This window comes from Schistocerca gregaria, chromosome 8 (genome assembly GCF_023897955.1).
Source record: "Schistocerca gregaria isolate iqSchGreg1 chromosome 8, iqSchGreg1.2, whole genome shotgun sequence".
Lineage (NCBI taxonomy): Eukaryota > Metazoa > Arthropoda > Insecta > Orthoptera > Acrididae > Schistocerca > Schistocerca gregaria.
In genome coordinates this window covers 243,660,234-243,675,284 of record NC_064927.1, presented here as the reverse complement: position 1 = coordinate 243,675,284, position 15,051 = coordinate 243,660,234, and the positions used below count along the sequence as shown (strand labels likewise).

Genomic DNA, 15,051 nt, shown 5'->3' with positions numbered 1-15,051 from the left:
ACTGATTGCTTAGGACACATTTTCAGGCATCAAAGAATTGTCAGGTTGGTATTGGAGGGAAGTGGTGACGGGGGGAGAGGGTTTAGACGGATATCAAAACTGGAATACCGCAAACAGATTCGAATTTATGTAGATAAAAGCAGTGACGCAGAAATGAGGCTCGTGCACGATAGACTAGCAGGCAGAGCTGCATGAAAGCTGTCTTTGGACTGGAGACAACAACAACAACAACAAAGTGTATGATACGAACAAAACGATTAGTCTATTACTCATTGCGCTAAAATAGTAGTAGAGTTATACTAATATGGTACACATATATAGTGTACTAACAACACTTACTTTCGACCCTGTGCACCGAAAATCGAATTGGCGAAAACCGTATCAGTCTCACTGTTGACCTCGAAATTGCGAGTGTGGAACGTGCCGAAGTCTGCAACGAAGATACGACCCACGAGTTCTGGGTCCTTGACCATCAAGAAAGGTTGGTCAAAGGCGAACATGCCTTTGAAGGGCACATCTCCTGCCAGTCGATAACACCGGAAGACTACGTCTGCAAGGTGTTCTTTGCAAGCCACCACAGTGCCCATATTGCCGACGAATGGCCACGGCCTCATATAGGGCACCCCTCGATCCTTCCAAAAGTTGAAGTTCCGCGTCATGTACCGGCAGAGCAGCCCCACTAGCACCACGAGAGCTGCCACCATCCAGTACCACGCCACAACAGCCATTCTTCTCACTTCTCCCTGTGTAACAGACACAACACTAATGAATATCTTTCGACTTTGAGGAGTCATCAAATAACTTTTTATGTCAAAGATTATCATTGTAATTAAGGGACATATAATAATATAAACATATAATATATTAATTATATGGATTCGATTAAATTTTAGACATCTGACCATTCTTCGAAATAACATTACAGAGAAACGTAAATTTTACAAGAATTGATGACAAGCAACAACTTCATAATTAACTAACATAATGCAGAGCGTTATGTTAAGTAGTTAAATCAGTTTCGATAGGTAATCATCTTCTGATGGAGAGGAAAAAATTCTAGGGGTATGCTACAGGGTTCAATAATGGGTCCAATACTATTTTTACTGTGACATTTGTAATACCCATGGCACATTAGTAATGCAAACATAGATGTATTTTTGATAATATAAGCATTGTAACTGAGAACATCAGAGATGCACGAACAGTAGAAAAGTCAACAATTTTTGAAACGTAACTGATTGGGTTTCTGTAAACAGATTATCGCAAATATAATTTATGACACAAGTAGACGTAAGAGCTGGCAACAGCACGTACCTGGTTATAACAGCAAAATGTTAATTTATAACTTTGTGCATTAATATTAAATCCAGCTTATTCGTTTGAAGGGATTTTGTAAAAGTTATAGTTTGAAAGATTTGTAAGTTTTAATGTAGCCCTGCAGCGTTTTTAGAAGTTTTCAAGGGTAAAGCAATAGTTGTGGGTCCAAAATTGCTTCGCAGTCGGTTTACCAGAGAAAAAATATCGCATAGAGTAGTTTTATTTACATGCAGTGACTAACATGTCGCTTGTCCCAATGAGTGGCACATTTGCGTCTGCAGACAGGAGGGAGAGGTTGCCTTTGTCTATACTATAAAATCACGTAATGTTTGACGTACGTGCAGTGACGAATGTGTACGAAGTTTCTTTGTATACTGAAGGAGTACTGAAAGTGTATGCAGTTATTTCAGTTTTGTGTGAGTGATTTTATACTGTATCATAACATTTAAAGTTATTTTATATTGGATTATACGACTCTCATTTCAGCAATCACGATATATTTAAATTTTATTTCTTTTTTGCTACTTAACTGATGATGATTACAATAAGCCGAAAAAGGCAATCCCGCAATATTTCGTACTTTGACTGAGACTTGATTTTTGATATGTGCAGCTTTGTACAATTGGGGATGCAACTTCGAAAAGAACAATGGAACATGGGAAAAGACAATTTGTAAATTAGTATACCCTATGTTAATGGGTGTGCATACAGGTAAGAATTTTAAATCATTTGTTACTGATCATCGTATCTACTCCATCAAATTACTCAACGTTTCCTTGGTGAGATATTGTGAATCAAAATGTCAGGAGCTATTTTACGTGACATATTTCTACTCACTGTCATATGGGATAATATTCTTCCAACCTACTACATATAGGAATGGGATATTCATTTCACAAAAACATAGTGTATCAAGGACCTTGATGTAGACTTTGCAGTCTAGCAGCAGTTTCACGATATACCTACTCACTAATGAAATTGGCCTTAAGCAACTGTTCTGAATTTTAAAACATCGATTTTGCCAAATGACACGTGTGCCAGAAGTGTTTCGATTATTATCTTCTATACGTTAGAAACAAGAATTTGACTTTGTTCTCTAGCAAATAATCAGAGAGAAAGGGAGAATCTAAACAACGGATAGATACAATGTAGATCTCAAAAGTTTGGTAAATCGTATTAGAAAATTAAAGGCACGAAACAAGTATGATTCACTCCCCTTCAGAATAATTTCTATTAGTCACAATATTTTTATGGCGTTTATAAAGTTGCTGGGAATTGTCAGTAATGGATTCTGTTTGACTCTATCGAATGGTGTGAAATATTTATATGTGGAAGGCAAATGAAAACGAGACATATGCAAGAAGAGTAAGTAAACTGTTTATTATTTCAAAAGTAATCGCCATGACTGTTAATACATTATCCCACTTTGTGGCAAGGTTGTCTGCACCTGCATGGAAAAATGTTTGTGGCTGCCTACGGAACCATGATTGTACCCAAACACGCGCCTTTCCGTCTGAGGCAAATCGACAGCCAGGAGTCTCTCTTCAGGGCTCAAAATATATGGAAATGGATGGGGAGAGATAGTGTTGTATGGAAAACGTGTAATGGTTTCTCAGTGAAACTTTGGCCGCGTAGTCGAAACAATCTTGGCAACACATGGACCCACCTAGCACGTCCTTCATGAAGTCCCAATCTTTTGTCATGAGATTTCCATATTGTGGGAGCCTGACGAAAGACATTTGCGATACCTCGTGCTATCGATACCATGTGGCGCCTTTCCACATTGGCAGCGACCATGTGATCGAGCCACCAATCTAAGGTCGCCTCCGAGACACCCTAACCACCCTACACAGCCAGTGCCACCACAGAGCCAGTTTAAGGGAGTCTAGTCCAGTCTAGTGGCTATCATGCAGCCTCTGTTACTGTTGTGGACCTGGCTACCTCAAGAACTTCTACTGGATATTGCCCTGGACCAACATTTGGAAATCAAGATAAGTAAACGAAGTTTATCAAACACTATGTGTGCATCTTCTCACTTTGGTCTCCGTCACAGAATCCACTAACACAGTGGCGTACATCAGCGGAACGACGGAACAACATTCATGGCCTTCGATTTGCTTCGAAAGAAAATGTTCACACCTGGGAACAATCAAGTTTCCGAAGACAACCGCTATCATTTTTACAAGCACTCACTGATTTGTCTAACAATGGAATAAATGTATTAGCAGTTATGGCGATTACTTTTTAAATAATTAACAGTTTACTTACTTCTCTCTTCGTCTCGTTTCATGTGACTGCCCCTTGCACATGTACGGGGTAATAGAGTGAAAAACTTTCATGGATGGTGGAGAAGGTTAAATTTATCAGTTTGAGGTAGGGGACCCTGGTCCAGAAACGATCGAGTCCAACGGTAACAGCGAAAATCGTTCTGATACGTCTATCAGTGGATGTCTACTGCAAGCTCTTTGCTTTCCATATTTTTGGAGAGGTAGTATCAACTAAAACAAGGAAAAAATTCCAGTAAACATGGGCTCTAAGATACATACCTGAAGAGATAAGAGCACACGTCGTTCATTAATGTGAAAAATATCTCGTCTACTGAACTGGTCCTCACAGCTCTTAAGACATGCACTTCAAGCTCATGTTTACCGGATACTTTCTTGCTTAGATCCGTAGTACCTGCTCCCGAAGTAAGACAAGCAAAGAGCTTATTGCAGAAGAGGTCCACAGATAGAGGTATATCATCGATATTTGCTAATAACTTTCGACTCTGTTGTTTCCATGCCAACGTTTCTAACCTCAAATTCATGCGTTTACCCTTCTCCATTATCCTTGAAAGCTTGAAACATCACGGAATCACCCTATATAAATTACTCCGTAAGACCGTAAAACCTTGATTTTTTGTCTTATTCCATTAGCGTATGGAACGAGGAGAAAATGGGTGTATATTTACCTCTGCGCGTGCTTTTATCTCTCCTATCATATAGTCTTGATTCCTACGTGAGATATACGCTGCTGCCAACATAATGCTCACGCAGTCTTCTTCGAATACAGGGCTTCTAAATTTCCTGACATGACTCGCAAAGAACCACATCGTTTTTCTTCCAAGGATTGCCAAGAACGTTCTCTGAGTATTTCTGTTACACTTTCGTATGCGCTCTACCGACCTGCGCGCCTCTGAACTTGTTCAGTGTTTGTAATTCCAAACACTGGAACAGTACTGTAGATATGGGTACATTAGTACCTTGTATGCGATTATGTGTACAGATGTACTGCACTTACCCAACAAATCTAACTCTCCCACTCGGCTTCTCTAATATTGATTTTACTTGATCGTCGCTTTCCATATTGATATCTAGTATTACCACAAAAAAATGTTGTTACACTACTGGTCATTAACATGGCTACACCACGAAGACGATGTGTTACAGACGCTATATTTAACCGACAGGAAGAAGATGCTGTGATATGCAAATGATTAGCTTTTCAGAGCATTCACACAAGGTTGGGACCGGTAGCAACACCTACAACGTGCTGACATGAGGAAAGTTTTCAACCGATTTTCTATACACACAGCAGTTGACCGGCGTTGCCTGGTGAAACGTTGTTGCGATGCCTCGTGTAAGGAGGAGAAATGCGTACCATCACGTTTCCGACTTTCATAAAGGTCGGATTGTAGCCTATCGCGAATGCGGTTTATCATATCACGACATTGCTGCTCGAATTGGTCGAGATCCAATGACTGTTAGCAGAATATGGAATCGGTGGGTTCAGGAGGGTAATACGGAACACCGTGCTGGATCCCAACGGCCTCGTATCACTGTCGAGATGACAGGCATCTTATCCGCATGGCTGTAACGGATCGTGCAGCCACGTCTCGATCCCTGAGTCAACAAATGGGGACGTTTGCAAGACAACAACCATCTGTACGAACAGTTAGACGACGTTTGCAGCAGCATGGCTATCAGCTCGGAGACCATGGCTGCGATTACCCTTGACGCTGCTTCACAGACAGGAGCACTTGCGATGGTGTACTCAACGACGAACCTGGGTGCACGAATGGCAAAAAGTCGTTTTTTCGGATGAATCCAGGTTCTGTTTAAAGCATCATGATGGTCGCATCCGTGTTTGGCGATATCGCGGTGAACGCACATTGGAAGCGTGTATTCGTCATCGCCATACTGGCGTATCACCCGGCGTGATGGTATGGGGTGCCATTGGTTACACATCTCGTTCACCTCTTGTTCGCACTGACGACACTTTGAACAGTGGACTTTACATTTGAGATGTGTTACGGCCCGTGGCTCTACCCTTCATTCGATCCCTGCGAAACACTACATTTCAGCAGGATAATGCACAACCGCATGTTGCAGGTCCTGTACGGGCCTTTCTGGATACAGAAAGTGTTCGACTGCTGTCCTGGCCAGCACATTCTCCAGATCTCTCGCCAATTGAAAACGTCTGGTCAATGGTGGCCGAGCAACTGGCTCGTCACAATACGCGAGTCACTACTCTTGATGAAGTGTGGTATCGTGTTGAAGCTGCATGGGCAGCTGTACCTGTACACGCCATCCAAGCTCTGTTTGACTCAATACCCAGGCGGAACAAGGCCGTTATTACGGCTAGAGGTGGTTGTTCTGGGTACTGATTTCTCAGGATCTATGCACCCAAATTGCGTGAAAATGTAATCACATGTCATTTCTAGTATAATATATTTGTCCAATGAATACCCGTTTATCATCTGCATTTCTTCTTGGTGTAGCAATTTTAATGGCCAGTAGTGTATAAATAACTGATGAGATAAATTCATTGTAGCTACATTAATTGAACAGTGTCACAAAACTCAACACTCATACAGAAAAACTAGAAGTTTTGTATCGTTTCAGCTCTACTTCAGATTTATGCCACGAGAGCTCAGCCATGAATAGTTAGGCAAGATGGCGCCGAAAAAGCGTATGTTATGCTTGACATGCATTAGCATCTGTCTCCCATAACAGCGCAGCGACGTTTCAGAACGAAATTCTACAAAGATCCACCAAATGTCAACGCCATTCGGCGATGGTATACCCAGTTTAAACCTTCAGGGTAACTCTGCAAAGGGAAATCAACGGGTCGGCCTGCAGAAACGGTTGACCGCGTACGGGCGACTTTCACACGCAGCCCTCAATTTTCGACAAATAGTGCAGAGAACTGAACATGACCCTACAGATCGTTTGAAAGATCTTAATGAAACTACTGAATCTGATGCTTACCGAATGCATTATTACTACGAGCTCCAACACCTGATGACAAATGACAGACACTTAACTTTCTGCACAATTGCAACAGCTTATGGAACAGGATAGGTTCTGTGATACACTCATCTTCAGTGATGAAGCCACTTGTTTTGGGTGGCACAGTGAAGAGTCATGTTGCGTGAATCTAGGGGATAGAGGGTCCAGATAACATCGTTTAGCACTATCGAGAATCACCAAAGGTGAATGTATTTCGTGCGTCTCATGGTCTAAAGTTTCCGGTACCTTTTTCTTCTGCGAAAAGACTATTTGGAAATTTGTGGTAAATTCTATGGGACCAAACTGCTGAGGTCTTCGGCCCCTAGGCTTACACAGTACTTAATCTAACTTTAACTAACTTATGCTAACGACAACACACACACCTGTGCCCAAGGGAGGAGCCAGGCGAACCGTTGATGGTTCATTAGACCACACGGCTACCTCGCGCGGCGAAAAGACCATTACAGAAGACATGTTTCTTGATATGCTGGAAAACTAGTTCACGCCATAATTGGAGACCGCCATTGTGGACTTCTTCTCTCAACAAAATGATGCTCCAACCCACTTCTATCATTACATTCGCGAATTTTAAACAGAAAATGGAGAACGCAACTGGTCTGTCGTGGTGGGTTTGACGATCAGTAATTCATGTCACGGGCTCCATTCTCTTTCATCCTAACCCCATGCGATTTTTAGTGCGGGACTATGTGAAAGTTTCAGTGTTAATGCTTCCTCTATCAACAAACCTACTAGAACTACGACCTTGCATTATCAGTGGGTTTGAACAGATTTGTAGGGGCATGCAGTGTCGAATGTGGGAAGAATATTATTTCGACTTTATATCTATAGAATCAACATGGAGCACATATGGCGGAAGTATGTCAAAAAAGTTTTTATGCGTGTGCAAAGCTTTGTGACAATATGTGAAATAATGTATAGTAGCTACAGCAACTGCGTGAAATCGCTCAAGTCACTTATAATAACATTCTACATACTCTGTGTGGCATACTCACGATCATTTCATATTGTAAAGGGATACTATTCAACTCTCTCTTCGCTACAGCCATTATATTAAATTTATTCATATTTAAAGAGAACTGCGGTTCCGTATTTTTCAGTACCCTTTTTTCTCTTTTCAGTCTTTTGACTGGTTTGATGCACCCCGCCACTAATTCCTATCCTGTACCAAATATTTTATCTCAGAGTAGCACTTGGAACCTAAAGCTACAATTACTTGCTAGATGTATCCCAATCTCTGTCTTCGTCTACCCTTTTCGCTCTCACATCTCTCTCTCTCTAGTACCATTGAAGTTATTCCCTGATGTCTAACATATGTCCTATCATCCTGGCTCTTCTTATTAGTGTTTCCCATATACTTCTTTCCTCGGCGATTCTGCTGAGAGCATTCTCACTCCTTCCGTAATCAGTCCACCTGATTGTCAACATTCTTTTGTAGCACCAAATCTCGAAAGCTCCGATTCTCTCATTTTCTGGTTTTCCCACAGTCAATGTTCCACAATGACATACAGCCGAGCTCCAAATGCATATTCTCAGAATATGCTCGACAGCTTCAGCTAAGTACGGAGGGGACGGGGGTGTTGGGAAGTAATTCCACCGAACTTTATATCTGAATACTAAGCTTTTTTACATAAAACAAACTGCCGGCCGGAGTGGCCGAGCGGTTCTAGGCGCTGCAGACTGGACCCGCGCGACGGCTACAGTCGCACGTTCGAATTCTGCCTCGGGTATGGATATCTGCGATGTCTTTAGGTTAGTTAGGTTTAAGTAGTTCTAAGTTCTAGGAGACTGATGACCTTAGAAGTTAAGTCCCATAGTGCTCAGAGCCATTTTTTGAAATAAAATAAACATTATTAATATTCTACATATTTATTCTTCAAGTGTACGTATTTCTCAACAAAGTCACTATTGTGACTAACACATTTCTCCCAACGGGAGACCAGTTTCATTATTGATCGTTACAACGTACACGTTTCTACAGTGCAGCTTCACATTACAATTTCCTTACGATAAAATATTTATCCACGCTGTGCGAAAATCACGAAATGTACTAGCGTAATGATTATGGACTCAGTGACGTAATTATGGAAGTTTGGGTTGGTGCTGGATGCTTTCTCGGAGCAGTTCGAGTCCCAGTCCAGCACAAACAGCTGACGTCAATCCGGATTCCGTAATAGAGGCCAGTTTATTGGCTGTGTCACTGTAGGATGTTTGACTTTGTTGACGGAGGCACATCATCATCTCTGCTTGCACCGCTTCATCCCTATCAAAGTGAAGTCCTCGAACGTGTTCTTCAAGTTTGGAAGCAGATGAAAATCGGATGGGCCAAGTTGGACTTCATCCAGGATATCAGTGACAGTCTATCCAAGGTGTCGGATTGTTGCAAATGTTGCAACGCTCTTGTGGGGTCCAACACTGTCGCGCCGAAGTACAGGGTGGTTCAAGTGTGGGCGAATTCTGCGAATTCCAAACTATTTCAGCATGATGTTTCTCTCGATTATTATGTTACACACCGGCACGTTACAAGCTACCATTCAAAACCCTCTAGCGGCAGAGGGCTGCAAACATGTAGACACGAAGAAGAAAAATGTACTATGTTAATAACGTTTGTTCTATTTAAAAAACTTTGAGTGTTCTCACATAAAAAATTCGAAGATATTACTTTTCAGTATGCTCTCATATGTTTGCTTCTACGTGGTACTTCGACGCATCCCTCCATACACATTCACGTATTTTTAACACAGTACTCTACATCGACAAGAAATTTAACTCTAATTTAGTTTGTAAGCACTTCACTTACCAGATAATTGCTACATCTGGTCCGAACATTAGAAACTGTACAAGAATACACTCTGTGCTCAAGCGTAAACAAATTACATTCGTACCATATGTAACAAGATGAACAATAATACTAATGTATATACCCCCAGTTGTCACAGGATCCTTTTTTCACATCACATGCACCTTTTATACACTAAAGGAAGCAAATCTGCCGTATTAAAAACTAATAATGAGCTCTATTGTCAGAAAATGCAGGGATTGACAGTTGATCCGGAATATAAAAATCTAATTCATTGTGTTTTCTTACATGTCACTACATAAATGAAGATTGATCAAACAATTTATATGATGACCAGCCCATCGCTCAATCTGGACTTCGCTATTACTGTTGTGGTTTTCATTATGAAGACTGGCACGATACAGCTCTCCACGCTCGCCTATTCTGCGCAAGCATCTCCGTCTCTGCATAGCCATAGCAATCTAACGTACATTTGAACATGTTTACTATAGTCAAGTCTTTGAGTACCTCTACAATTTTTGTCTCCAGTCTCCAGTTATTCTATAACAAAATTTAATATCGCTTGATGCCTCTGGATATGCCCCAACAACACATCCTTTCTTTTAGTCAGGTTGTGCCTTAAATTTCAATTTTCACAATTTGATTCTGTAACTATTAGTTATCCTATCTACCAATCTACACTTCAAAATATTCTGTACCGCCATATTTCATACGCTTCTGTTCTCTTCTTGTCTATACTCATTGTTGTCCACTCTTCACTTGCATACTACCAGGCAAATACTTCCTGACGCTCAGATTTATATTTGACGTTAGCAAATTACTCCTTTCTGTTATTTCGCTCTCTAAATAATAAAATCTGGTTTATTGCTTTGAGTGTCTCCTTTCCTAATTAAACTCCTTAGCATCACCTAATTCAAATATACTACATTCCATTACAATTGTTTTACTTGTTGGTGCCCATCTTACAACCTCTTTCAAAGAGATTCCCTTTAAATGAACTTGTTTTTAGGATTCATCTTGACCGTTATAAATATCAATTGAAATAAGAAACTTTTATTTCTATTACATTTCTCTCAATATTATACCTCTAGTTGGATTTATACTAACTAATAGGCTACATTTGTGTTGGGCATGTACGACTTTAGATAACCTGTGGTACAGTCTGCTGGCAGAAGAGATAAAATACCCCTGTTATAGAAGAAGGCTCAAAGTCTTGTGGACGCCTTCGATTGAAAAGACGAACAATAATACTAATGAAACTTCCTGGCAGATTAAAACTGTGTGCCCGACCGGTCGGGCACACAGTTTTAATCTGCCAGGAAGTTTCATATTAGCGCACACTCCGCTGCAGAGTGAAAATCTCATTCTGGAATAATACTAATGTATATACCTCCAGTTGTCACAGGATCCTTTTCCTTGTCGTTTTCACATCACATGCACCTTTTATACACTAAAGCAAGCAAATATGCCGTATTAGAAACTAACAAGTGTAAAGAAAGTACAACAAACTAATTTAACATTTTAATTGGTATACTGCATTGATGTAATATGTGTATGTGGGAGGAGGGGAGACAGACAGGCAGACAGAGAGAGAGAAGAAGAAGGAGGAAAGAGAAGAAAGAAGGAGAAAGAGGAGGAGGCGAAAGGCCACAGTTTTGATTGTAATACAGCTGTGAGTTGTTAATCATATGATTCCCAATTTGTTCTTGGATAGCCTTATACCACTATTTTAATAGTGTTACATATAAATGAATGGAGAGAGATTAAGTCTCCAGAGAAGATGAATTAACACAGCAGGGAGAAAATGTCAAAAGGTACCAAGAAAACGATGGGTATCGTAATATGGAAACAATAAAAATGCCTAATACTTGAAGTGAGGCTGGTGGTGGTGAAAATGATGCCGAAATAATGATAAGAGAATTTTGCTTGTGAGGTGTTGATGTGGAGATGTATTGAGTGGAACTAAAGTTAGTGACTTACACATCAGTGAGTCGTATGGAAAATTATATATTTTACAAGACATCAAAAATTGAATCAGTTACACATTAACTATGTTTTAAATAACAAACAAATAGATATACTCTAAAGCTGTCAGGAGATACAAACCGTGTATATGTGGGTTGATACATCGTGTTTTGAGAGTCAGATCAGAAAACCACTTTCGCGCGCCCGCGAACATATATATTGTTCATACTGGATGCTTCTGTTGCAAATGTTGTCGTCTAAGATGGAATCTGCTTCGTTGGTATTTCTACACTTGGAGTGTTTCAAGAATTTCTAGCTTTTGCGACTAAGTTGGATATGTACTGTGTTCATACTGAAGTTGTTAACATGATGCTTTGTTTCATGAAAATGCATAGCATTCAATTTTCTTTACATCCATGTGATATATTGTGTTTGTTAGTGTAAGGTCACTGTTACCTAATTAGAACATGACAAATCAGCCTCAGATTGTTGTATTTAAAGATACTGACAATGTTATATGGAACGGTACGTAGAATTGTGATTGTGTGGAAGATCTTATTGTCTGTGTGCTTTTTGTGCTGTGGGTGCCACTGCACTGCAAGTGTTTCAGTGTGTCTACTACAGAGCTGCTATAGTTGTGTGCAATGGCTGTTTTATACTTGTAAATTCTAGCTTAAATTTATTTTAGAGTGTGGACGATGGACTTTAGTTAACTATTAACTGGAATTTTGCCATCTTGTAGCCTGGTGTGGCTGGAAATGTGTATTGTAATATATTTCCAATATTCAAATTGACGATTGTTATTTATTATACTGATGGTCAAGTCTAGGAAGTTGAGCTTTAGTCCAGAGCCATGCTGCTGCTACGCTCGCGGGTTCTAATCCTGCCTCGGGCATGGATTTGTGTAATGTCCTTAGGTTAGTTAGGTTTAGATAGTTCTAAGCTCTAGGGGACTGATGACCTCAGATGTTAAGTCCCATAGTGCTTACAGCCATTTGAACCAATTTGAGGAATTTGAGAGTATTCCTCAAGCAAGTACAGCTATTTTTAATTCGCCTGTCCTCAAAAATTTAGAGAAATAATCATGGTTGGTGATTTTAATGTAGGTTTTCTTACATTTAGTAATGATAGGACAGATTTTGGGAACATAATGAGCTCTTAATCTAAGGGCAGTTGTTGGTTGACTTTCCCACAAGAGTGACAGATTACTGTACAAGCCTGACAGACAATATTTTAGTAGATAATAAAATTGGTAACACGTGTTTAACTTAGATTTTAAAGATGTTTCTGACCATAACGCCAGCTGATGAAAATGCATGCTGTACAAAAGTAGTTTTATCAATAAATCCTTTAGAGTAATCAATGGCGAAAATCTGCAAACTTTCAGCAGACGTTCACTGTTTTTGGAATGACAAATTTAATCCTTCTCTGAATGGCTTTGTTACCACGTCTGAAGCTGCATTTCTAAAGAGAATTTGAAAAAGTACCAATCTGAATGACTGCAGGAGACACTGGCTGAATAAAGGAATTCATTCAGAAATTCTAATAAAACATAGTACAGAGAGCACTACAAATTATATTGTAGCAATCTAAAGAATGTGGCTTAAAAAACCAGGAGCATGCTCAGTCTGAAATGGCAATTCAAGTAATATAATTTGGCAGGTGGTAAAAAGGGTGACAGGCAAATGATGTATCTCTCTGATGAGCTCTATAAAGCGGATCGCTGACTCTGCACGACTGCAGAGCCACAGATACTGCTTCTGATCAGAGACTGTAGTGTTATAGTAATAGAGCGCTTGACGCACAGCAGGGACTGTGTATCAGCCTGTGAGCGAAATAGGATTCATCAGGCAGTTTGGTGGTGTGCTCTGTGAAGCTACCAAGCGTTAGATTATAATGTAGGAATTTTCTCATATAGTATTTTGTGTTACATCACACGTAAAATAGGTAATTAAAAACTGTGAGTGATTTTATAATGGAACGTAAAGTGAAATGATGAAATGTAAATTTAATTGTGACAAGACAGGATTACTTAATTGATATTACAAAGAAGCTTTAAGAGTACTTGTATTATTGGAAATATAATATGTGGTAGCAGAAGTCTTCTCGTAATTAAGGTAAAGAAATTAACTTACTACTTTCCTTTTCCCAGCGCCTTAGTATAAATGATTTGGCTGATAATTCTTAGCAGCAAGTTCCATGTTGAGCCACCCCAGAATGTACAAAAACTGATTTGATGTATATCTCCATTTTGTAATGTTTCTAAGATTTGTTAACAATGATTTAATTTGATGATTTGTCTTTATGCTTTTTAGTGATGTTAGATAATACTTGCTGTACAAATCTCATTGTTTGTGACTACGTCAGCAAAGAAAAGTTCCCATTTAGTAAAAAGGATGTAATTTTTCTGAGTAACGTAATTTCAACTGTCAGATGTTTTGAAAAGCCAAACTTAACTTCGAATACTTCTTCACTATTGAAAAAGCCAGTATTAGTATTTCACACAAATCACTACCGCTTTCCTATCCACGTCATTCTACGCGCAAGTCGCCGAAGTGGCGTCAAATCGAAAGACTTGCACCAGGCGAACGGTCTATCCGACGGGAGGCCCTCGTCACACGACATTTCCATTATATCCACGTCATATGTTTTTTGTTTTGTTTTTAACGACACTGAATTTTTCTTAAATGTTTTCATTTATCAGCCAAAAGAATTTCATATATATTTCAAAGTATTACAGTCAGCATTGCACACCGCTGACCCTGTAACTAGTATATTTTATTCTTCTTCATGTGAGAGCAGAATATGACGCGATCCAACATTGCTGCTTTAGAGATAAGAATTTTATTTATTTGTTATATGCCCTGGGTAAAAGTCAGTACCTACTGTGCTGAATGTACTTTGCAGTGACTATATTTCTTTACTGGTATTGGGAGTTGCATTTTGCTAACAACAATACAGAGTAAGCACACCACTTACAGTTACAACAAGTTACACGATAACTCCAGTTTTGTATGCAATCCCAGTTCACGCATTCATGTATGTGTTTCAATAATTTATATATATATATATATATATATATATATATATATATATATATATATATATATTGATCGATAAGGTACCGCCCAGCAATCTAGAGAACACTGCCAACTACAATCAGAGCAGCTCTAGATTCGTTCACTTCGAATGGTCAGTTTCACATAACACATAAAAATCAGAATAATGTTGAAATAAAATATGCTGTCAAAGAAATGCTAACAGCTGAGTCCTCCAAGTTCCTGGGACTGCATGTTTATAATAACCTACAGTGATGAGGTCAAATCCTTGACGTATGTAAAAGACTGAATTCGGCAGCATTTACCATTCACTCGACTGCCTCTGTTTGCGACTCTGAAAAGATCAAAGCTGCATAGCTTTGATATTTCCTTTCACTTACGACTGTCAGTGTTGAATCAACCGTGAATAACGAGGTCCTGAGGTAGATCTCAGCAAAGGGGTTGAAACGTCGTTGGTACAGAAGAAATATGACGTGGCCTAACAACCCATAAGATTTTACTTTCGAGATATGAGTGGTGTCTGTCTTGTCGCACAAGCCCTACAAAACAGACACCGCTTGCAGTGAAGCTGCTGAGATATAAATATGAAAAGAAAGGGAAGGAAACGGGACGGGAAAGA

At 39.6% G+C, this 15,051-nt stretch overlaps 1 protein-coding gene across 1 annotated transcript in view; it reads right to left on the bottom strand.

The window, feature by feature from the left end:
* Positions 1–728, bottom strand: part of LOC126285136 (cytochrome P450 6j1-like) — a 106,928-nt gene extending 106,200 nt beyond the window's left edge. Inside the window, exon 1 of the mRNA XM_049984456.1 lies at positions 340–728. Coding sequence (XP_049840413.1) covers positions 340–728 — 389 coding nt within the window. The remainder of the gene's footprint in view (positions 1–339) is intronic.
* Between the last annotated feature and the right edge of the window lie 14,323 nt (positions 729–15,051).